Source organism: Dama dama, chromosome 12, assembly GCF_033118175.1.
Source record: "Dama dama isolate Ldn47 chromosome 12, ASM3311817v1, whole genome shotgun sequence".
In the NCBI taxonomy this organism is placed as follows: domain Eukaryota; kingdom Metazoa; phylum Chordata; class Mammalia; order Artiodactyla; family Cervidae; genus Dama; species Dama dama.
This window is the reverse complement of record NC_083692.1, coordinates 26,356,861-26,380,415: the sequence shown is the minus strand read 5'-3', so window position 1 is coordinate 26,380,415 and position 23,555 is coordinate 26,356,861. Positions and strand designations below refer to the sequence as shown.

The 23,555-nt window shown below is 42.6% G+C and overlaps 1 protein-coding gene across 1 annotated transcript in view; it reads left to right on the top strand.

The window, feature by feature from the left end:
• The first annotated feature begins 3,388 nt into the window (after positions 1-3,388).
• The window catches only part of FNTB (farnesyltransferase, CAAX box, beta), an 83,720-nt gene continuing 63,553 nt past the window's right edge, over positions 3,389-23,555 (top strand). Inside the window, exon 1 of the mRNA XM_061156869.1 lies at positions 3,389-3,609. Within this exon, the coding sequence (XP_061012852.1) occupies positions 3,466-3,609 (144 nt within the window). The 5' untranslated portion in view covers positions 3,389-3,465. The remainder of the gene's footprint in view (positions 3,610-23,555) is intronic.

The window sequence follows — 23,555 nt, the reverse complement described above, 5'->3', positions numbered from 1 at the left end:
GTAGGTCAGGTAGGAAGACAGGGTAAAAGCTGAGACTGGCCCTTGCATTTAGCAATTAAAAGTTTAACGGGGACTTGACAAGAGCCAGTGGGGAAGCCAGATTGGAATGGGTTCAGGAGACAGGAGGAGGAGAGGAACTGGAGCCACTGGTAGAGAGGGAAGGAGGAATGGGGAGGTAGATGAAGGAGGAGTGAAACAAGAGGCTTAAAAGTGCCTCCCCCCTCCCCCGCCCCACTCCCCCCCCCCCCCCCCCCCCAGTGAATGGAGAAGTAGCCTGTTTGTGGGTGATGGACATGATCAAGTACAGGAACAATTAGATGTCTCAGGAGAGGTAAGGGAGGATGGGCATGAGGGGAGAGGGAGGGTTTGGCCCTAGGTAAGAGCGGAGTAACCCTTCCATCCAAGGAGACAGGAGGGCCAGGGACAGGGAAGGCAGAATAGGAGAACGCAGATACTGGTAGAGAAGTCATTGTGGGGGAGAAAATTAATTACCTAGCAGGATAATAGATGAGTTCTTTCCAAAATATGTATTATTACATAGACTCGCAAGATATTAAAAGAAACAATTCATGCTGACATATGGGCTTCTGTGAGTAATGCAGTGAGAGCAGTTTTAAAGTTTTCTCTGGAAGCTACTCTAGGAGAAAGCAATGGCAACCCACTCCAGTACTCTTGCCTGGAAAATCCCATGGACGGAGGAGCCTGGTAGGCTGCAGTCCCTGGGGTCGCTGCGAATCGGACACAACTGAGCGGCTTCACTTTCACGCATTGGAGAAGAATACTCCAGTGTTCTTGCCTGGAGAATCCCAGGGACGGGGAGCCTGGTGGGCTGCCGACTATGGGGTCGGACAAGACTTAAGCGACTTAGCAGCAGCAGCTGGAAGCTACTCTAGGGGCAGAAGCGCGCCCTCTAGTGGTTCATTTAGACCAGTAATCTTTTTTTTCTTATTGCTCTAGATAGAAGTGTTAATACAAAATAGCACTATCCACATCTTATTTTTAAAAGAAACAATTACAATTCACAGTTTAATTTAGAAGACTGTCATACATTTGAGTTAAATAAACCCAAACCATCTGTAGTCCAAGTTGGAGTTGCTATTATCATTACTAAGACTTTCTCCTGTAAACATATCATTCTCTGCCATACTGCCAATGTTTATGTACATTCTGCTTCTTGAACAAATCGTTTTATTAAACTCAGAGGAAAGATGACTTGTAGGCCATCGCCGATCCAAGGCTGAAAAGTCTTCTCAATGCCACGTAGAGTATAAACTCATTGTATATTCCATTCCTTGTTTCACTTGATTTTGTTGCCACTGGGTTTCCTCTGCCTGGGATTGTCCTCCCACCGTGATCATTTCCTCCTGATCTTCCAGACTACCTTCAGTCTCCCCTGCCATGCAGTCTCACCATACCCTGTGCTTTTTTCTCCCGCATGCCATTTCCCCCAACTGCAATAATAATAGTCAGTTCTGTAATGACTGTTTAATGTCTGTTTCTTCTGGTAAATCTTGAGACCCATAAGGGCTGAGCACGTGTGTGGCTTATTCACCACTGTCTCCTCAGCACTTAGTTCACTGAGCAGCACATCAAGACACTATCCTGCAGGAGGCTCTTGCAGGAGGAGACTGCATTCAGAAATAAGATTTCTATTTCTTGAATACAATTTGCAATTGCTTTAGGTGCACTTGCAACAGATGTTGCAATTTGTTACAGAATTGTTCCAGTTACTCTTTCAGTAGCACAATTAACATTTTTAGGTAGCAAAACAACTCTTTACAAAGATGGTGGAGTTCTTAGATTTGACCCAGACCTTAACAGATAATTTTTTCCAAAAACAGAAATAAAAGGCAATAAGATGCCAATACAGAGGGAAGGATAGAGACCATTTCATGTTGTACAGCTATATCCATGACTCTAAGCCACACAGTCCTACTTATTCCCAGATTTAGAAATATTCTGGCACCTCCTGGACGTCACTCAACAACAGCACCTCTAAAATGGACATGGTGATAGTGTTTACCTACTTTGGGCCTCTGGGCCATCCCGGCCTCATCTTTCGACGTTGAGAACAGGGGAATGGCCAGTTGTGAAATATCATACCACGGTTTCCTGGGTCCTAGACAGGTGACTTGGAATTGAGTGGGAACAGAGTAAAATCCTCTGAGCTGGAAATGGATCTTGTGTCCAAGTCTATCTGGAAAGTCTATTATCATCTTATCAACTCAAACCCCCAAGCCCTCACCCCCACTCTAAATAGTTTAACCTCTTGGTATTATAATTTTGGAGTAGTCTTTTTGTTGTGGGTCCCTGAAAGAGGGTCTCTTCTATTGCTTGCCCAAAGGTAACAGGGTTTTCTTAAGATCACAACTTGAACATTTAATGGAGACGTATATGATGATTAACCCCACTTAAGGGGAATTTCTTTTATTTGGAATACCTTCAGATTAAATATCAGATTGAATACAAACACACATGAGCATATTTCTTGCATGTTCTCTCAAACTTGCTGCTCCTTTCTCTTGTGAGGCCCTTCTTGATGTTGTTCATGTGGATGGCTCCTTGTCATGCTTCAAGTCTCATTCTACATGTCACTTACTCGGAGAGGCTTGGCCAGACCAGCCAGTCTAATTAGTCCCCTCCTCCTTCACTTTCACAGATCCTGTTATTTTCCTTCATACAATTTATCACAAGTCTTCATGTATTTATTATGTTCATTCACTTAATTCTGTCAATTCTACCAGACTGTAAGATTCCCATGGGCAAGGACCTTATTTGTTTTGCTCACTTTTGTATTCCTGGGACCTAGCACGGGTGCCCTGACATATAGTAGGTACTTCACTTAAAATTTCTAAATAAATGAGTGAATATTTCTTGGTTGTTTCACTTATACTTGTTCCTTCTAGCGTTTTAGTTTCTGCTATTGCACTGTAACCCCAGTGAGATAGAAGAAAATTATAGTGCCCCTTCCCTCCATCACTGAGTGCTCAGATGGCGATGCCTTTGTGGAGAAGCTACTTGCTGGCTTCTCCTGGGCGGCTGTCATGTACACAAAGGTGAACAATAATTCTATTCGTAATAGCATGATTGAGACAGTCAGAAGAGCTGTCAGAAATGCTTTAAGAGTTACACTCATTGGGCTCTTGGGCACCAGCAGCTGCAAACTACTGACATAACAATTAAGTGAGAATGAGCAGAATGTTGAAAAGAGGGTGTGTGTGAAATGAAATTCGGACGTACATTCTTCCCTGCCGCTAGGAAACTGAGCTTCTTGCAGCAACGCCTCTGCCCAGTGGGGGGCGGCAGCATCCCACTCCCTGAGGATGTGTAGGTGGCAGGAGCAATGCGCGTTCAGAATCTTTTGACTCTACCCGCTCACCGTAGCGCCTTAGCCCGCTCGAGTTTCAATGCGCGTTGTGGTTTGCCGAAGCTGAGCCCTATACACCGCCCGCTGCTTTCCGGATCATGGCTTCTCCGAGTTCCTTCACCTACTGTTGCCCTCCATCTTCCTCCCCTGTCTGGTCAGAGCCACTGTACAGTCTGAGGCCAGAGCACGCGCGGGAGCGGTTGCAGGACGACTCGGTGGAAACAGTCACGTCCATAGAACAGGTGAGGTGGCTTGACTGGGAGAGGCGCCCGCGCGCGGGCTTCTGGGAGCGGGAGTCCGGTCTTCAGGGCTGATGGGGCGCGGAATTCACCTGGGAACTACAGCTCCCACGGTGCACCGCGGCGCTTCCCCTTTGGGAAGCTCCGGGCGCCCAGGCTTGGGCTGGGGGAGTCGAGGATTTTTGGGCCAGGTTGGGGAGGGGTCGATGTCAAAGCTGGAGCGAGAGAACAGTACCTAAGCCTTGGGGAGCAGAGAGAATCTTGTTCTGTACCTGGAGGATTGAAGCAGCCCGAGCGGATTTACAGCCCACTCCTTTCTGCCTGACATTGGGAGGTTCTCTGATGGAGAGTTCACTTTCTACAGCCTGACTGTAGTTGTGGGACAAAGAAGGGGAAGAGAATTGGCCGGAATGTGGTCATGCCGTTCTCTTAAAGGAAGGGGGGGACCTTTGTAGGCCCTGATAGTGGGCTTTTGCCTAACCCTCGGAAATGAATTGTCCAAGGAGACACGTGTGCTGACAGAGCCAGAGACTTTCCTGAGAAGGGGTGCCTGAGTGGAGAGCAGCAGGGTAACGGAACCCAGGGGAACTGGTCTGCCACGTGTGGCTCACAGTTTCAGGTTTTAAATGGGGTTAGTTTCTAGGTTGTCTGTGGCCAGTCATGTTGCTTGGTTCATAGCCTAACTCAGGGTCTTTTTTTGGCATGCATCTCTCAGCCAAGATGGATTCCAGGGAGAAGGACTCTGGGAGGTTGGTCTTCTCTATCGTTGAGCCCCTCCTGAAGTCTCCTGGTTAGTTTTTGTCTGACGCACCACGTTCCTTATGGGGACCTCTTGTTGGCCAAGGTGGGTGATTTTGGTCAACACTTCCCTAACAACTCCCCCCTGAGACACTTCATACTCAAGATACTTCTTGGGAATTGGGGCAGAGGTTTCTTTTTTCTGTAGCTACTGCCTCTTGGGAGTGGGCACCGTCTTATCTAGTAGAGTAGAAATCTCTCTCCGCCGGATCTAAATCTAGGTATTCTGTGTCTGAAACTGAGTTCGACTCTCATAGTTAACAACAGTTTGGCCTGAAACTGTTTGTATCTGTCAGAGATAAACCTTGTAAGCAGATGAAACAGACAGGGGCTAAACAGGAAGCCTAACAGGGTGTTCATTGCTCGGCCCAGAAAAGAAAGGCAACATTTGGGGTGAGGTCTGCAGTGTGTGACTTTCTTCTGATTGGTGGGTGGTGAGGTAACTGGGTGGTGCTCCAGAAATCTTGGGCTCAGCCTGAAGTTACCATCCTCCACTTGGGTGTGTGTGTGACGTGGGGGGGCGGGGCGGCAGGCGCAGTTTGTCAGAAGAACTCAAAGATACAGTTATGCTTGCTCCTAGAGTAGGAACCAGGACCAAGCCCCAAGGCTGTCCCACCACTTGGCTGTTCCTCCCTTGTTTCTGCATCCTCTCCCTTCCCTGATTAGCAACTGTTTGAATCTGCCCTTTGGAACTCGGTGAAGGTCAAGGAGGCTGAATGAAACGTATAACCTACAAATGAGAAACGGCAAACACAGAAGGGATTTGTACTCGGGAGCCCCACAGATTCCTGCTCAGGTTCAGTCCCCTCTTTGATACTCTTCAGTCTTTCAGGGAATGGGACAACAATAACTGTGGCAAAACCCTGTTGAAATGGGGCATAGTCTTGTCTCTATTTAGGGACTAGACACTGAATTGGAAATGTTTCTGAGTTCCAGGTACTGGATCTGAGTCTCTTTTTATTAAGATCTCAATCCTTTGGTCTACCATTCTGGTGTAACAGACTTAATTAGAAGTAATTAGAGGAGTGAAAGCTGGAATAGACAAAATAAATCTCATTCCCTGAGGTATTTAGCAGAATAAGCTTGAAACCCTTTCTGGACCTTACACCTTTGGGAGACTTGTAACCAGTTGTCTAATTATACCTAAGTAAGTTTTAACTTATGATGTAGTATTAACATACACATAACAGGAGTTACTGGCTGCTACACATATGTTTCTTCTTTTTGTTAATATCTGATCTAAAGCACTTTCATTTTTTAGTTACAAGAGGATACCTTGAAACCATAAGGTTGCAGCTACCAGTCACCAGCGGACATTGTTTTGAGAAATGCCGGTGGCATCCAATGTCTGACACAGCTCAGAAAACTCAAGTTCTCAGCAGTACATGGCCTTGTCTGAAATCACGTCCATAATGCCTCCTAGTACTAATAACCTTAGGTGTTTTAACCACAGCTACTCCATTTTGACTTTCAGTTTCATTTTTCTCCTTAATTGTTATCTAGGTATGAGATGATGTAAGAATTTGGGCTCATAAAATCTCTTGAATCTATAACTATCTAAAGGCCTGTTCTGTCAGTTTTTCCAGAGCCCAGAGCACCTCATCCTTGATCTTCACACCGAACTCCTTTCAGGATGTGTTGAAGGTCAGTGGCCACAGTGCTCATTGACCTAATTGTTGCAGAGGCAGATGGCAAGTGCCAATTTTCAGTTGGCAGGGCCCTGTCAGGGTCATAAATTCGACCATTTTTGGGGGGCATTTCATGACCATTTTGTCCCACAGTGCTTGGAATGCTCATTTCCAGGTCTGGTGAAGGTTTCACTGACGGGCCACTCAGTGTGCTGTTATTGGACTAGGCCTTATTAACAGTGGCCAAAAGTCTCTAGACCACCTTAGGTCTCTTATGGTCCAGGAAAATATTCCTTCTTGTTGCTTCTTTCTATATCTAGAGTTACACTTTTATAAGCAGTGATCTCACATGGAACTATGTATCATTTTATCAGAGGCTCAGTCACACATTTGGAAATGCAAGAAACAACAGTTTTGTAAAACAGGCAATATAAAAAAAATAGTACAGCTAGCAGTATTAATAAGGTCACAAATTAAAATTTAAGTCAAGAACTTCTATTAGGTGCAGCCCAGTATATCCCAGGTCATCTGATTTAATCTGCTTTGTATCAGTCTTTATCTTCAAGGGAAGTTATATATTGGCACTGTCCATAAAGCACCCAGCCTGATTTCCTAGTATTACTAGTCTGGTTATCCCTAGTAGTTTGGTGGTGCATTGTGTGCATGCTCAGTCATGTCCAACTCTTTGTGACCCCGTGGACTGTAGCCTGCCAGGCTCCTCTGTCCATGGAATTTTCCAAGCAAGAATACTGGAGTGGGTTGCCATTTCCTATTCCAGGGGATTTTCCTGACCCAGGGATCGAACCCGCATCTCCCATGTTTCCTTCATTGGCAGACAGAGTTTTTATCACTGCACCACCTAGGAAACCTTTAATTGTTACCAAAATAAGGGAGCCTTTACATTTAATGACCATAACCTGATGTTAACCTTCTGGTTGCAGATCATGGAACATCTAATCATCATTCAAAGATAGATTACTGAGTTAACACTTCAGAAACAAAGTGTGCCTTTTTAATAATTCAATTAAACTTTGCAGCAATATAACATAACAGCAAGGAATTATCTGATAAGTGAATCTTAGTGAATATAGGCCTCAATAAACAGAATTTAGTATCTATTGGAACATCTTTTTCTCTAAAATCACTCTCATTTTTATCAAATATAGCCAAATCAAAATTAATTTGTCCTCAAATTAAATCTGATTCATTGATAAAAGTCCTCCCGAGGCCAGGAAAGCCACACCGAGGGCTTTTGTCACAGATTTTGCCTTGTAGATTTAAGTGAATTCCTCCCTTTTTGAGGTCCACATAATACCTTGAGATTCCTGCACTTGTTAGGAGGTGGCCTTCCTAATTTATCTGATGAAGTTGCTAGGAACCTAAGAGTTTCCAATCTCTAGAGAGCTCAGGTAGAGAGAAAAGTGTTTTAATTCTGCTTATAAAGGTATAATTTATGAATATGCTCTAAGTCATAATTAGTTTGAAAGCGTTTCTTATTTTTTATTAAAATTTTTTTTAATTTAAAATTTAAAACTTTAATAAAAAGTTTCTTATTAAAAAATTAATTTATTTATTTTTGATCATGCTGGGTCTTATTTGCTGTGGCTTATGGGCCCTAGAGCACAGGCTCAGTAGTTGTGGCACATGGGCTTTAGTTGCTCCATGGCATGTGGAATCCTCTCGGACAAGGGACTGAACCTGTGTCCCCTGCATTGGCAGGCAGATTCTTATCCACTGTACCACCAGAGAAGTCTGAGAGTGTTTCTTTATGTCTGGAAAACACAGATTAAAAACTAATAATGTTTCAGACAGAAACCATAAAAATTATAACCATGTTAATTAGTTTACTCAAACCTATGTAACTAATCCTTTTTGTTAACTTTTTATGAAGCCATCAGATTTTTTTATTAGGTTTTTTTCTCTTACCCAGTTCCTCTGTATAATCTGAGATTTATCAGAGTACAATAACTGTCTATAAATGAGAGAAAGACTTAAAAGTCATGGTTAAACATTTGATCACAATGTAATTGATGAGAGAAACTTAGTTACTGCTGTGATACACATTTTAAAATAACAGCTTAAATTATAATGTGATATCAGGATGTTGTGCTAAGTCACTTCAGTCATGTCTGACTCCTTTTGACCCCATGGACTGTAGCCCTCCAGAGTCTTCTGTCCACGGGGTTTTCCAGGCAGGAATACTGGAGTCGGTTGCCATGCCCTCCTCCAGGGGATCTTCCACACCGAGGGACCGAACACACGTCTCTTACATTGGCAGGTGGGTCCTTTGCCACTAGCACCACCTGGGCAAGCCCAATATCAGGACATACTCAAATTTTAAAAAATTATACAATTTTTAGAATGTCTATATTAATAATATTTATTCATACAGTATATTCTAAGTAGGTTTATCACTCATGTGACAATGCTCTCCATGTAATCTAATATATCAAATACTACTAGTTAAATATTTATCTCCAAGATACCTCAGAGACCCTCTAAAATGTCCCAAAGTTAGCTGGAGGTCAAAGAACTTTCATCAAAATTGGTATTTGGGAAGTTTATCAAAAAGTTTAAAACATTTGGTCAAGTAAGAGCATAGGTCACTGGGAGATAATACTCCCTCACCAAAGTTGCAAGAGATTTCAACAGCAAATGCAGGCGGCTTAAAGGCACAGAAACTCACACAACCTGTTATCAAAACAGATTCAAAGGAAACTTTGTTTTCTTAATAGAGATTGAAAAGCAAATCTAGTCTTGCACCAGCTTGCTTTTAACAACAAAATTCAATTAACTTCAGTCTAAAGGTAGCCAATCCTGACCATCCTCAGGATGGTCTGTATCCATATTAGCCTGTTCCCCATGCTCTTCTCCATACAGAAACAGCCAGCTCTAAGACAAACTCACTTTCTTTTCCCCTAATAAAATGCAATTCCATTCCTCATACCTTGTTCATTGAAAGCACACATCCTACTTTCCTACTATATACTGAAATTCTTCCCTAATTACATATTTAAATTATAGAGTCCTCAACTCTTAAAAACCTTAATTTCTAGTGAAAACTGAGAAAGTAACCAATTATGATGTCTTCTAAATTAATATTCTGTAGATTGGTGAACATAAATGCCTGTGATAGTTTCTAAAAACATTTGCTTTTTTAAAATATTTATTAAAAAATTATTTATTTACTATTTATTTGACTTCTATCAAACCTAGGTACAATACGGGCATTATACTTTAATAATTCAAAAGACTTGTCTGTATTAATTAAATCAACAAACAAGGCTTAATACCCAATACTAATTTAATACTGAATATTTCCCAGTTCTTGTAAACCTGAAATTAATTCTGACCAGTAATTTTCTGTATTTTTGAGAACTTACATAAGCACTTAATTTTCTTTAAGCCAATTAAGTAGAGCTCATTGACAGGTTAATTTTGTTGATACCATTTGATAATTTGGATGGTACTTGATAATACCATCCAAAGGTAAGGACACACACACACACACATATATATATATATATAAAATGTACACTGACATTTAGACAGATACAACCAGAGAACTCATAGATTCATTTTTTAAACTTAGTCATGAATCAGGTATTAACAACATAAAATTCAGTAGCTTCTTTCCTCTTTTTTTTTTCTTCCCCCTAAGTCTCAAGAATTAGTGATCATCTAGATAAGATAAATAATCCTGAGAGCCATGGTCTCAAGGCAGAGGGTGAGAAAAGCAAGTTCTCCTAGAAGAATTTGTTCCTGCAAAGTCAGAATTCTGAAAAGATGTTTTATCAAACTTTCTTTTTCTAACCATATATACAAAAGTAACCAGTTCTGGAATTTTAAGAATTTCACCTAAACCAGTTTCTCTGGAGTCTGAAGAATATTGTGGCTACACAGGACTATAATAAAGTATCATCTTAATTAAAATAAAATCTTAATCTTAATAAAATATCATCTTCTTCACAGGCTCATAGGTAAAATCCTTCTAGTCAGACAGCATTCATCTAAGAGGGCTCTGCAGTGGAGAGAACCAGACTTTCCCATGTCACAAAGCAGAATGGCCATCATAAATCACAACACAGGACACAAAATAGAAAACACACATAGGCACAGTTTCATAATCAGACACTTCCTTCATCACAAGATTGCAGTCTCTCAGAAAACCTCCTACAGAGACACAAAACTTCAGATCTCAGAAAACCTTCTAAAGAGACCCAAAACTTCAGTACTGACAAACAGTAAATGGAGATATCTTAGGTTGTCAAAGGTTTCAAAGGGAGGAAAGGAGGGCAGATTGAAAGAAGAGGGGAAGGAGGCGGGACAGAAAGGGGTGGCCTTATGGATGTCTCCTGACACCTACAGATGCCCAGGCACTATAGGAATTTTTCCTGGGCTTATAGGAAGGAAGGATGGGAACTTGGCCCTTTCAGAAACCAGAAAAGATCACTGGAGTTCTCTGCCCACCAGAGGTGATCAGGCTCCGTCCCTCAGCTCAGGCTGAGGCCCTTCAGTCAGACTTCTGTGTCCAGTACCAGGACCGAAGAAAGGAGGGTAGGATAGGAGGGATTGAAAAGAGAAAAGAGAGAGGGAAGAGAAAAAAGGTCAACAAAATTTCTTGTTTGTTACCTGGTTGGGGCACTCTGGCCAGTCATCTGCATCAGGGGGAGACCAGGGACAAAAGGGCTCTGGTAGCAGCTGCTGGGTCTGTTTTGTGGGCGAGTGAGCTGGTCCCTGAGTTCCCCAAGTGGTCAGGCTGTCAATCATAGCAAAGGGGTCCCACCAGAGTTGCCTGTTGTTACAGGAAGGGGGACCCCTTCCAGGGCCTGAGAGTGGGCTCTTATCTAACACTCAGAAATGAATTGGTTGAGGAGGCACATCTGCTGACAAAGCAAGAAAGTTTATTGGGAGGAGGCATCTGGGTGGAGAGTAGTAGGGTCAAGGAACCTAGAAGAACTGCTCTGCCACGTGGCTCGTGGTCTCAGGTTTTATGGTCATGGGGTTAGTTTCCAGGTTGTCTGGCTAATCATCTTGCTTGCCCCGCAGTCTGATGTCTGGCTAATCATCTTGCTTGCCCCGTAGTCTGATTCAGGGTCCTTCCTGGTGGCACATGCATCTCTCAGCCAAGGTGGATTCCAGGGAGAAGGACTCTGGGAGACTGGCCATCACCTTCCTCTTTTGGCCCTTCCTGAATTCTCCCAGTTAGTTTTTGGTCGAAGCACCATGTGCCTTATTGGGACCTCCTTTTGTGAGACAGCTTGGGCAAGTGGGCTTGGCCAAGGTGGGTGGTTTTGGTCAACAGTTCCCTAACAGTTCCAGATTCTGTTTAATTTCTGAGCTGCAGTGCCAGATTTGAGGCCTGCCTCATGGGTGGGCATTTTAGTAGTTTTTCTGTCATATGAGCACCAGTAATGTCTTGGACAAATTGTTGAATGCTGGAAATACAAAGAAATAAAATAGTCACTGATCTTGAGTACTGCAGAGCCTGGCTAGGGTGGACAGACTGGAGAATAATACAGTTTGCTGCTGCTGCTAAGTCGCTTCAGCTGTGTTCGACTCGGTGTGACCCCATAGACGGCAGCCCACCAGGCTCCCCCGACCCTGGGATTCCCCAGGCAAGAGTACTGGAGTGGGTTGCCATTTCCTTCTCCAATGCATGAAAGTGAAAAGTGAAAGTGAAGTTGCTCAGTTGTGTCTGACTCTTAGCAACCCCATGGACTGCAGCCCACAAGGCTCCTCTGTCCATGGGATTTTCTAGGCAAGAGTACTGGAGTGGGGTGCCATTGCCTTCTCCGAATACTGTCTGGGAAGTACTGTAATAAGACTATGAATTTTGGACTTCTTGCCATTCACTGAAGCCTTGAAGTAGATGGAACCTGTCACTTTGAAGTGTGTTTGGGGAATGAGTAGTGAACTATGGTTTTGTTTTTCTTCTCATCCTCCAATTGGAATTGTTCCCAAGTTAGTTATTGTGGAAATGCTTACCCATCTGTCACTGGAAATGATCAGAACGATTCTTTTTAGCACCAACAAATAAGCATCAAGCTGCTTACTAAAATAAGATCTCTTAGTAACATTAGTCTCCAGGCTTAACTTTTGATTTTCATACTTGAGGTTGGAAGCCTCAATTTTGGTAAAATTAGTAATGATAAGTATTATATAGTATTGACTATAAGTATTGACTATAATAGCAAAACAAGGGTTTGAATACACACTTATATATTCAGTAGGAGAGGGAATATTTTCACTGGAGATCTCAGCTTCGTGGGTTTTAGAATAGAAAGGGAACTTACCTTTTGAATCTAGCTTCCCAGGTTAGTTAGCCCACCAGTGTGTCCGCCTACAGAAGTCTTTTGCAAAAGATTGAAGAGAAATCTCCCATCAACAAAAAAGCTCCAGGATCTTGGCAGTATTCCTAAGTAATGGATTGTTGAATTGACCCAAGTAAAGCCTTTTTCTTTTTATCTGACCTAAGACTATACAGAAGGGTCACCTTTTGTGCAGTTAATTGAATTGACCCAGCAGATAAGGCTATGGATAGATAAGATGTTAGTGGAGAAAAGGGAATCAGAATTTGGTCTAATTTACAGAGGAGAGTGGAGACGTCCATTGTTAGAGGGGTAAGTCAAAAAAAGGAACATTCTCAGGAACTTTACTGATCTGTGCTTTCCCTTTTACCTGCACTACTTTTTTTTCAGTTGAGCCCCTGCTTAGTTTCTATCAGGGAAAAGCCAGCTCTTACATTCTAAGTGCTTGATGCAGAAATGGATGCAACACAGCACTGGTCTACACAAGTGTTGGCCGAGGTCTGGACCAGGTGTGGAAACTAGGTTCTATATGGAACGTTGGTACTATTAGGATGTCTTTCAAATCTAGGCCCAACTGTGTGGTGAAAAGTAAAGCATCTTACGTTTCTTTTCCATGTTGTTATTCCAGCTCAGGTTTTAAGTCTGGGATAAACAGTTCCAGATCATGGGAAGATAACATAGTATCTCATTCTCATAGCTGTCTCAGTGGTTTTAATAATCATTATAGTGTCCATTTATTGGGCATATATTTTCCATACCCACTATATCATTCAATTCTTATGCATTTTATAGATGAGAAGACTGAGTCTTAGAGAAGGACCAGGTTGGCAGGTTAATGATTATATAGTCATAGAAAAAACAACCTTGCTAGGACTTGTTTACAGAAGATACTACTGTTATTCCTTTGGTTCTGCCTGAAGATTCCATTTATACTTAGGGATTTACTGACAGAGCTCAATTTTGTGCCATTGCCAGTAAAAACAAGTCCTTGTCACCTGCTTCCCATCTGATTATCAGGAGACTATTTGCTTAACAATAATTTGAGAAGAGAAGTTAAACTTCTAAACAGTGGAAAGAGTCCTTAGCTCTGAGTTCTTCATTGCATTCATTCATTTTTTTTATTCACCCAACAAATACTTGAGTGCCTTCTTTATGCCTGTCCCTATTCTAGATGCTGGACATAAGGGAGTGAACAAAAGAAGCCGAGTTGATGCCTTTATGAAACTTTTGTTCTAGGCTGGGAAAGCAGTCAATTAAAAAGGAGGAAAAAAAAATGTGTCCGTCCATCCATCTCTATCTAATGTTAGAGAGAAGTGCTGTGAAGAAAAATTAAGCACCATAAGGGAGATAGAACGTGTCAGGGATGGACAGGGTAGGAGCAGGGGAGGTTTTTATATACCGTGGTAATAAAGGAAGCTGCTGCTGATGTGATGTTTTGGCTGAGGGAACAAGCGATTCCTGTGTTTGGGGGAAAAGCATTCTGGGCAGAGAAGGCAGCAGGTACAGGGGAGCTGAGGCAGGGGTGTGCCTGGTGAGTGGAGGGCCACTGAGCAGAGAGGTTAGCAAATGGAATACCAGCTGAGGTTGGAGCTTGTCTTCCAGATATTCTGGTTGAGATGGGAAGCCATTTGGCTGAATAGCTTCCATTTACCTCCCCGGAGTCACTCCACCCTTTTCTAACCTGCCCTGTAGATGTGCCCCAGGCGGTGGGCCTGCACTGACAGGCAGCCTTGCTTTCCGACTTCTGGTTGCATTTGCCCAGAGGGCGTGCTCGGGGCTGAGTGAGACAGAAGGATGAGCTGGGCGGATGGATTCTCTTCTCAAGGCATTATGTGGGCAGGGCTGTCTCTAGGCTTACGGTCAGCCCCCGATTAAGTGTCTCCTCCCTGGAGCTCTCCGTCTCCTTCTCCACGCCTTGTCTTCATACTTCAGGTCTAGAAGGGGTGAGGTACCCCTATGCTGCTGGCCCCCGTGTCGTGATCGGAACTCTCCTTAGATCACCCGCTTTGAATGTGCCCTCTGTTTCCTACCGGGAGTCAGACTGATCTGTGGCTGGAGGATTTTGCCACAATCTTTTGAGCGTTTCAACAGGCCCATTTAGGTCCCTGTCAAGAGTAGACTGTGAGGAGGCCAGCGTGGGGGCAGGGAAACCAGTTAGGCGGCTATTGCAATATTGATGGAGGCTTTGCTCAGGGCTGTGGTGGTGGGGGTAATGAGCAGTGCTGAGATTCTGGGTATCTTTTGGAGGTCTCTGTCTTGACAAGCTGTTTTACTTCCCAACAAACTGATGAACTTGATGTTCAGAGGACCCTTTATGACCACAAAGCAAGATGTTGTTGTATTATTAGTGATTGTCTTCCTTTTTGTGGCACCTGCAGCCACCCCACTGCAAATGCTCTATAATTCAGGCTGTTAGGGTAGTACCGGTACAGTCTCAGAGGGAGCAGGCTGACCAAAAACAGTTGCTACTGAAGATACCACTCCCATTTTCCTTTTAGACAGCCCTTGAACAGAGGCAAAAGCATTCTCCCCTTTGAAATGGCATGACATCGTTAGATGACATTCAGTCAAGTAACAGTCAATTCTGAGGGAAATCTAGAATTATTTGTTGTTGTTCCATTGCTCGGTTGTGTCCGACACTTTGCGAACCCATGTACTACAGCACTCCAGGCTTTCTTCAGTTCAGTTCAGTTCAGCTGCTCTGTCATGTCCAACTCCTTGCAACCCCATGGACTGTAGCACGCCAGGCCTCCCTGTCCATCACCAACTCCCAGAGTTTACTCAAACTCATGTCCATTAAGTCGGTGATGCCATCTAACCATCTCATCCTCTATCGTCCCCTTCTCCTCCTGCCCTTAATCTTTCCCAACATCAGGGTGTTTTCAAATGAGTCAGTTCTTCACAGCAGGTGGCCAAAATATTGGAGTTTCAGCTTCAACATCAGTCCTTCCAATGAAGACCCAGGACTGATTTCCTTTAGGGTGGACTGGTTTGATCTCCTTGCAGTCCAAGGGACTCTCAAGAGTCTTCTCCAACACCACAGTTCAAAAGCATTAATTCTTCAGCTCTCAGCTTTCCTTATAGTCCAACTCTCACATCCATACATGACTACTGGAAAAACCATAGCCTTGACTAGATGGACCTTTGTTGACAAAGTAATGTCTCTGCTTTTTAATATGCTGTCTAGGTTGGTCATAACTTTCCTTCCAAGGAGTGTCTTTTAATTTCATGGCTGCAATCACCATCTGCAGTGATTTTGGGGCCCCCCAAAAAAAGTCAGCCACTGTTTCCCCATCTATTTGCCATGAAGTGATGGGACCGGATGCCATGATCTTAGTTTTCTGAATGTTGAGCTTTAAGCCAAATTTTTCACTCTCCTTTTTCACTTTCATCAAGAGGCTCTTTAGTTCTTCACTTTCTGCCGTAAGGGTGGTATCCTCTGCATATCTGAGGTTGTTGATATTTCTCCTGGCAATCTTGATTCCAGCTTGTGCTTCTTCCAGCTCAGCATTTCTCATGATGTACTCTGCATGTAAGTTAAATAAGCAGGGTGACAATATACAGCTTCCCTGTCCTTCATTATGTCTTGGAGTTTGTGCAAACTCATGTCTGTTGAGTCAGTGATGAATTCTTTTCTCTTAGAGGAAAAAAAAAGGAATACTCCTGAAGCAATCATAGAATGACTCACAAGAGCATATAATGAAGTGCTCAATTCTGACTGCATTGTGTGAGGTTTCAGGGAGTGGAAGCTGATCTGTTGTGGGCTGAGGGTGTCAGAACAACTTCATGGAGGATGTGGATGGGGTCGGAATGTAAAGATGGAGTTTGAGGGGCAGCATGCCAGTTTGAGGAGCCCTTAAGAGGGAAGACTTACCAGGTTGGCTACGGTAGGGAATTAGGTCAACTGGATTGCGGGGGGCTGATCTAATGATAGATGGGGAAGAGGGGAAGGTGGAGTGGGATGAAGAGAGCCAGGCCGAAGAGCGGGCTGCAAGTGACAGGCGTTGCACTACTGCAGATCCTGAAGGAGGGAGCACTGGGAATCCAGGAATGAATCCTGAACTGCTGATGACTTGTTTCAAGTTCTAGTCTCTGAAAGATTATTAAATGGAAGTGGAACAAGTTCCTACATATGGTCAAACTAACTAGTTTTTTATGCTTCTGATAAAAGAGACCAGAGCTTTGCTTGTTAAATGCTTAGTAGGCTAGTTATGTGAATCAATTTTATTTTATTGAAATTCAGCATATATCATGTTGCTCAACTATAAGAAAGTGCAAATATAAAAATCTCCCAGTTTTCCTTTTAAAAAGCTCCCTAAAGTGCTTTTTGGAATATACTTGTATACACATACTTGTAGGAGCTGAAGCTCCAATACTTTGGCCACCTGATGGGATAAGCCAACTCACTGGAAAAGAGCCTGATGCTGGCTGGGAAAGATTGAGGGCAGGAGAAGAAGGGGATGACAGGATGAGATGATTGGATGGCATCACTGACACAAGAGACATGAATTTGAGCAAACTCCAGGAGATAGTGAAGGACAGGGAAGCCTGGCGTGCTGCTGTCCACGGTATCGCCAAGAATTGGACCCGACTTAGCAACTGGACAACAACAAAACAAACCAAAAGCCTACTGACAAGATTTACATTTTAAAATTTAGGTATCTATACTATTTTAAATCACATTATTAACACTAATTTAGAAATATTGTTCTTTCTCCTCCTTATATTCATAAAACATTGTCTTCAAATTCTTCATATCCATTTTTGACCTTAATGTTTTTATTATCATTGGAGCTACATCTTAGATCTATGAATATGTTTTTGCAGGCCACACTTTTAGTTTTTTGAGATACGTCCCTTTTGAATATGGAAAAGACACTGAATATTTTATCACAAGTTACAATTATTATTATTTTACAATGTGTCCAGTTGGTGCATGTCTTTGATCTTCACAATTTAAACACTTTATTACTTTTTAAAGGGATCTTTGAAAGGGTTTACAGTGGCAATTTACACATCGAAGTGTGAGCTCATATCCCTAGGCATTAAATCTGTGTTTAATTTGTCTTCTTTCATTGATACCATCAGCTGACCTCTGTAGGCAACCAAAACCAACCTTAACTGAGGTTCTTTTAGAGTGATGTATCAACCCCAACTGGTTCATATTCAAAATAAAGAATTGAAAGAACTCCCCACAGCAAGAGTTACTTTGTAAATATTTCCTATAAGGTGACTTGTTTTCTCTGAGGGATAATTTTTTTAGGATGAATCCTTTTCTTATATTTAATCTATTAATGATTCTTTTACCACTTCTTTAGCATTTGCGTGAATCTCAGGCAGCAACTCTGCTTTCTGGAATGGGCCTTCTCTGGGAGAGAGGGGGAGATGTAGGGAGAAGGGAAGTGATGATCTATGATATGAAAGTTGGTGCAGCATGAGGTTTGCTTTAGATAGAAGCTGTGAAAGAGAAAGTACCAAATGTATGAGTTGTTGTTTTTTTTTTAACCACTCGGCTATGAATGGAAATTATTCTGTGCTTCCGATTGAACTTCTAGAAAAATTCCATGAGCTGTCTTTTAGACAGAGCTGTCGAGAATGCAGGCAGATGGCTAGAACTGCATTTGTATTGCCATGGCACCTAAGTCTTGGGGACTTGCGGGCAGTCACTGCATCTCTGACCCTAGATTCTCACATAGTCTCTCCATTATTGAAAACCACAGACTGATACACATATTAGTTTATATCATGTACATAGACTATGCATACACACATATATATTTAATAATTCATATTACATAAAGTTACATGTGCATATACATCCATTTAAATATATAGTAGGGAAGGAAAAAATCTTTTCCAGTACCCAGTTTAGATTCTCCAGATGGGGCCCTGTAAATTAGACTGATCAAAAATAAATTAACAAGAGAAAAATAAACAGAAATTTATTGACATGTGCATTGTGTATGTACGCATGGGAACACCCATTGATGGGTCACCCAAAGGGTAATTATATGCCCTTATATGCTACCTTAGGATAAAACAAGGACAGGGTTTTAGGCTTTGGGGCTGGGGAGACAACTCATGGGAACGATCCAGGAAAAGTATGGTAAACAAGAGTTGTTTAGTTAGGTTTGCCATTCAGATTTAAGTCAGTGCCTTCTCCATTGATTAGAGTTGTTAGGAGTCCTCCACTCCCTGGTATGGAGAGGGAGACATCTTTACAAAAGGAAACTTAATGCCTTGTTTTTAGAGCTTTTTCTTCATCTCCTGGTTATCAGTGGCCTTTAGCTCAAAATAATCCATATACCAGAAATGTCTATTTTGGGATGGCATATTCTGGGACTCCTCAATATGTGTAATCTGACTTCAGTAAACTTAAAACCATTCTGTCCGTAGAAACACCTAGCCTGTGCCCTGTCAGAAGCAGGGGTAAACTTTTGACAAATGAGTAGACTTAACTCTGAACTCTTGTGCTCCCTTTTTGCTATATCCTAAGTGACCAATTGCCTCACGACTGGAGGAAGTGAGAGATGTATTGTTAGGACTAAGTTATGTTGTACATTAAAGAGGTTTGGGAGGGCAGACAAGGGTTTCTCTAGGTGTATCTCCATTGCAGAGTTAGAATTGCTGGGTTGTAGGGTCTGCGTCTTTTCAGTGTTACCACCTCCCACCGTGCTGCCCTCCACCGTGGCGTCAGCAATTTAAGCATTAATTAGTGGTGTACTCGGAGAAGGCGATGGCACCCCGCTCCAGCACTCTTGCCTGGAAAATCCCATGGACAGAGGAGCCTGGTAGGCTGCAGACCATGGGGTCGCTAAGAGTCAGAAACGACTGAGCGACTTCACTTTCACTTTCCACTTGCATGCATTGGAGAAGGAAATGGCAACCCACTCCAGTGTTCTTGCCTGGAGAATCCCGGGGACGGGGGAGCCTGGTGGGCTGCCGTCTGTGGGGTTGCACAGAGTCGGACACGACTGAAGCGACTTAGCAGCAGCAGCAGCTAGTGGTGTACTACAATTAGTGGGACTTCCCTGCTGGCCCAGATAGGAAAGCATCTGCCTGCAATGCAGGAGACCTGGGTTTGATCCCTGGATCAGGAAGATCCCCTGGAGAAGGAAATGGCAACCCACTCCATTTTCCATTGCCTGGAAAATCCCATGGATGGAGGAGCCTGGTAGGCTACAGTCCATGGGGTCACAAAGAGATGGACATGACTGAGTGATTAATTAGTGGAGTTCTATTTTGCCATCACCCTCTCTAAGACTTTATTGTCTTAATTTGGGGAAAATAGTATCTTTTACATACATTTCAAATATCTTCCCCTGGGCTCTTGTTTGCCTTTACTCTTGCTTATTTTTATTGTTCTTCTTTGTCTTTTTCCTTACAGTTTGGACTTTTAGAAGAAATCTTTGTCTAGTCCAAGAATATAAAGATATTCTCCTATATGCTGTTTTAATCACTTGACTCAAGTTTCATGTTTTAGTTTAATCAACCTGGATTTTACTTATTTACTTTTAGGGTGTGAGGTCGGAAGGCAGTTTTTATTAGCAACACTTATTGTCCATGTTTTTTCCTTTAATATTGGATTTTCCCATCTCTGCCTTAAACCAAGTTTTCGTATGTATACGGGCTGTTAGGAATTCTTTAATGAAAAATGCTGCTAAGGGGACTTCCCTGGCAGTCCAGTTGCTAAGACTGTGTACTCCCAATGCAGGGAGCCCAGGTTCAATCCCTGGTCAGGGGACTAGATTCCACATGCCATGGCTAAACACAACTAAGACCCAGCATGGCCAAAAAAAAAAAAATGCTACTTGAGGACATTTCCTGAACGTTATAGCACAGTAATGATGTGCATCTGACCTTTGAATGATGCGTGTTACTACTGGTAACATAGCTGTGGATCTGTAGGCCACTGGGAACTCTTTTCTAGTGTTCATTTTCGTTTATGATTTAAAGTTAATTTTCCTTCATTACTTTTGGAACACCTGATGTTAAAACAAGGTTTTCTAAAAAGGGAATTGGCAGCGAGGGCAGTGGGTCTCAAACCTGGCTGACCATTAGAATCACCTGGGGAGTTTTGGTCTCCCCATCCCCTCCTCCAGGGTTATACCCCCAACCAATTAAAACAGAAACCCCGGGGGTGGGACCCAGGCATCAGTATTTTTAAGCTCTTCTAATAGGCAGCCAGGGGTGAGAACCCATGGTTCATAAAGGATTCATAAAGGATCTCAGCCTTGGTAGAGAGGAACGCCAGCTGGTTACAGAGACTCGGTCAACTCTGACCACCCGCTGAATCTTGTACTCAAAGTATTAGGATATTTGTTCAGAGGAATGTTTTACTTTGTCACCTTTGTTTAACCTTTACTAGTTAGGAAGAAGAAAAGTGTGGTGAACAGTTGAAAAAAAAGATAGTTATAAATTAAGAAAGTCCTATTAGGAGTCAAACTCAAGCATCAGCCTCTGCGCTGAAATCCACCGTGACTATTAAAGAAAACCTTTTTGATTTATCAGACATAAGCATGCGTCAGAATCCTCTGGAGGACTTGTTAAAAAGAATCTGCTGGGTGGGCCCTATCCCAGTAGTTTCTGATTCTATAAATCTATGACCTGAAAATTTATATTTTTAACAAGTTCAGCTTGGTTGCAGGTACACTGCCTCTGAGCTGCTTGCTCTAAAGGCTTCTGTTGTTGGCTTTTTCCATTCTCCTAATGACGGACAACTGGGCCGTTGCCAGATTTGGGATATAATGAATAATGTTGTTATAAACATTCTCATAGAAGTCTTTTTACGATCATGTGCTTTCATGGGTTAAAAACCTGCAAGTGGAATTGTTCGATCACAGGGTAGGTGTATGTTTAGTTCTAAATGAAACCACTGGCCTTTTCCAGAGTAATCGTACATGTTACACTCTCACCAGCAGTGTGTGAGGGCTCTGGTTCCTTGACACCCTTGCTAACATTTGGTGTTGTCCCTCTTTTCAACTTTAGTCATTCTGCTAGTGGATGTGGACGGATATTGTTAAGGAAAAAACTATTCATGACACATGTTAAAGAAGACTTTATTCAAGGAGGACTACTATGATAGGACTACTATGCAAAACTACTATGTTTTGCAGTGGGGGAGAGAGACTGGGCTCAAGTCTGAATATAGCAAGGAAATTTGGGAATTGATAGCATTCTTTGGCATTGCCTTTCTTTGGGATTGGAAGGAAAACTGACCTTTTCCAGTTCTGTGGCCCCTGCAGAGTTTTCCAGATTTGCTGGCATATTGAGTGTAGCACTTTCACAGCATCATCTTTTAGGATTTGAAATAGCTCAGCTGGAATTCTATCACCTCCACTAGCTTTATTCATAGTGGTGCTTCCTAAGGCCCACTTGACTTCAGACTCCAGGATGTCTGGCTCTAGGTGAGTGATCACACCATCATGGTTATCTGGGTCATGAAGATCTTTTTTGAATAGTTCTTTTTTGAATAGTTCTGTGTATTCTTGCCACATCTTTTTTTTTTTTTTTTTCTATTTATTTTTATTAGTTGGAGGCTAATTACTTTACAATATTGTAGTGGTTTTTGCCATATATTGACATGAATCAGCCATGGATTTACATGTGTTCCCCATCCTGAACCCCCCTCCCACCTCCCGCCCCATCCCATCCCTCTGGGTCTTCCCAGTGCACCAGCCCTGAGCACTTGTCTCATGGATCCAACCTGGACTGGCGATCTGTTTCACACTTGGTAATATATATGTTTCAATGCTTTTCTCTCAGAGCATCCCACCCTCGCCTTCTCCCATAGAGTCCAAAAGTCTGTTCTATACATCTGTGTCTCTTTTTCTGTCTTGCATATAGGGTCATCGTTACCATCTTTCTAAATTCCATATATATGTATTAATATACTGTATTTTGTATGTGGCTTACTTCACTCTGTATAATGGGCTGCAGTTTCATCCATCTCATTAGAACTGATTCAAATGTATTCTTTGTAATGGCTGAGTAATATTCCATGGTGTATATGTACCACAGCTTCCTTATCCATTCGCCTGCTGATGGGCATCTAGGTTGCTTCCATGTCCTGGCTATTATAAACAGTGCTGCAATGAACATTGGGGTACATATGTCTCTTTCAGATCTGGTTTCCTTGGTATGTATGCCCAGGAGTGGGATTGCTGGGTCATATGGCAGTTCTATTTCCAGTTTGTTAAGGAATCTCCACACTGTTTTCCATAGCGGCTGTACTAGTTTGCATTCCCACCAACAGTGTAAGAGGGTTCCCTTTTCTCCACACCCTCTCCAGCATTTATTGCTTGTAGACTTTTGGATAGCAGCCATTCTGACTGGCGTGTGATGGTACCTCATTGAGGTTTTGATTTGCATTTCTCTGATAATGAGTGATGTTGAGCATCTTTTCATGTGTTTGTTAGCCATCTGTATGTCTCCTTTGGAGAAATGTCTGTTTAGATCTTTGGCCCATTTTTTGATTGGGTCATTTATTTTTCTGGAATTGAGCTGCAGGAGTTGCTTGCATATTTTTGAGATTAATCCTTTGTCTGTTGCTTTGTTTGCTATTATTTTCTCCCATTCTGAAGGATGTCTTTGCACCTTGCTTATAGTTTCCTTTGTTGTGCAAAAGGTTTTAAGTTTCATTAGGTCCCATTTGTTTATTTTTGCTTTTATTTCCAATATTCTGGGAGGTGGGTCATAGAGGATCTTGCTGTGATTTATGTCAGAGAGTGTTTTGCCTATGTTCTCCTCTAGGAGTTTTATCCACATCTTCTTAATATCTTCTATTTATGTTAGGTCCATACCATTTCTGTCCTTTATTGTGCCTATCTTTGCATCAAATGTTCCCTTCAGTTCAGTTCAGTTGCTCAGTCATGTCTGACTCTTTGCGACCCCATGAACCGCAGCACGCCAGGCCTCCCCGTCCATCACCAACTCCTGGAGTCCGCCCAAACCCATGTCATCGAGTTGGTGATGCCATCCAACCATCTCATCCTCTGTCATCCCGTTCTCCTGCCCTCAATCTTTCCGAGCATCAGGGTCTTTTCAGATGAGTCAGCTCTTCGCATCAGGTGGCCAAAGTATTGGAGTTTCAGCTTCAACATCAGTCCTTCCCATGAAGACCCAGGACTGATTTCCTTTAGGATGGACTGGTTGGATCTCCTTGTAGTCCAAGGGACTCTCAAGAGTCTTCTCCAACACCACAGTTCAAAAG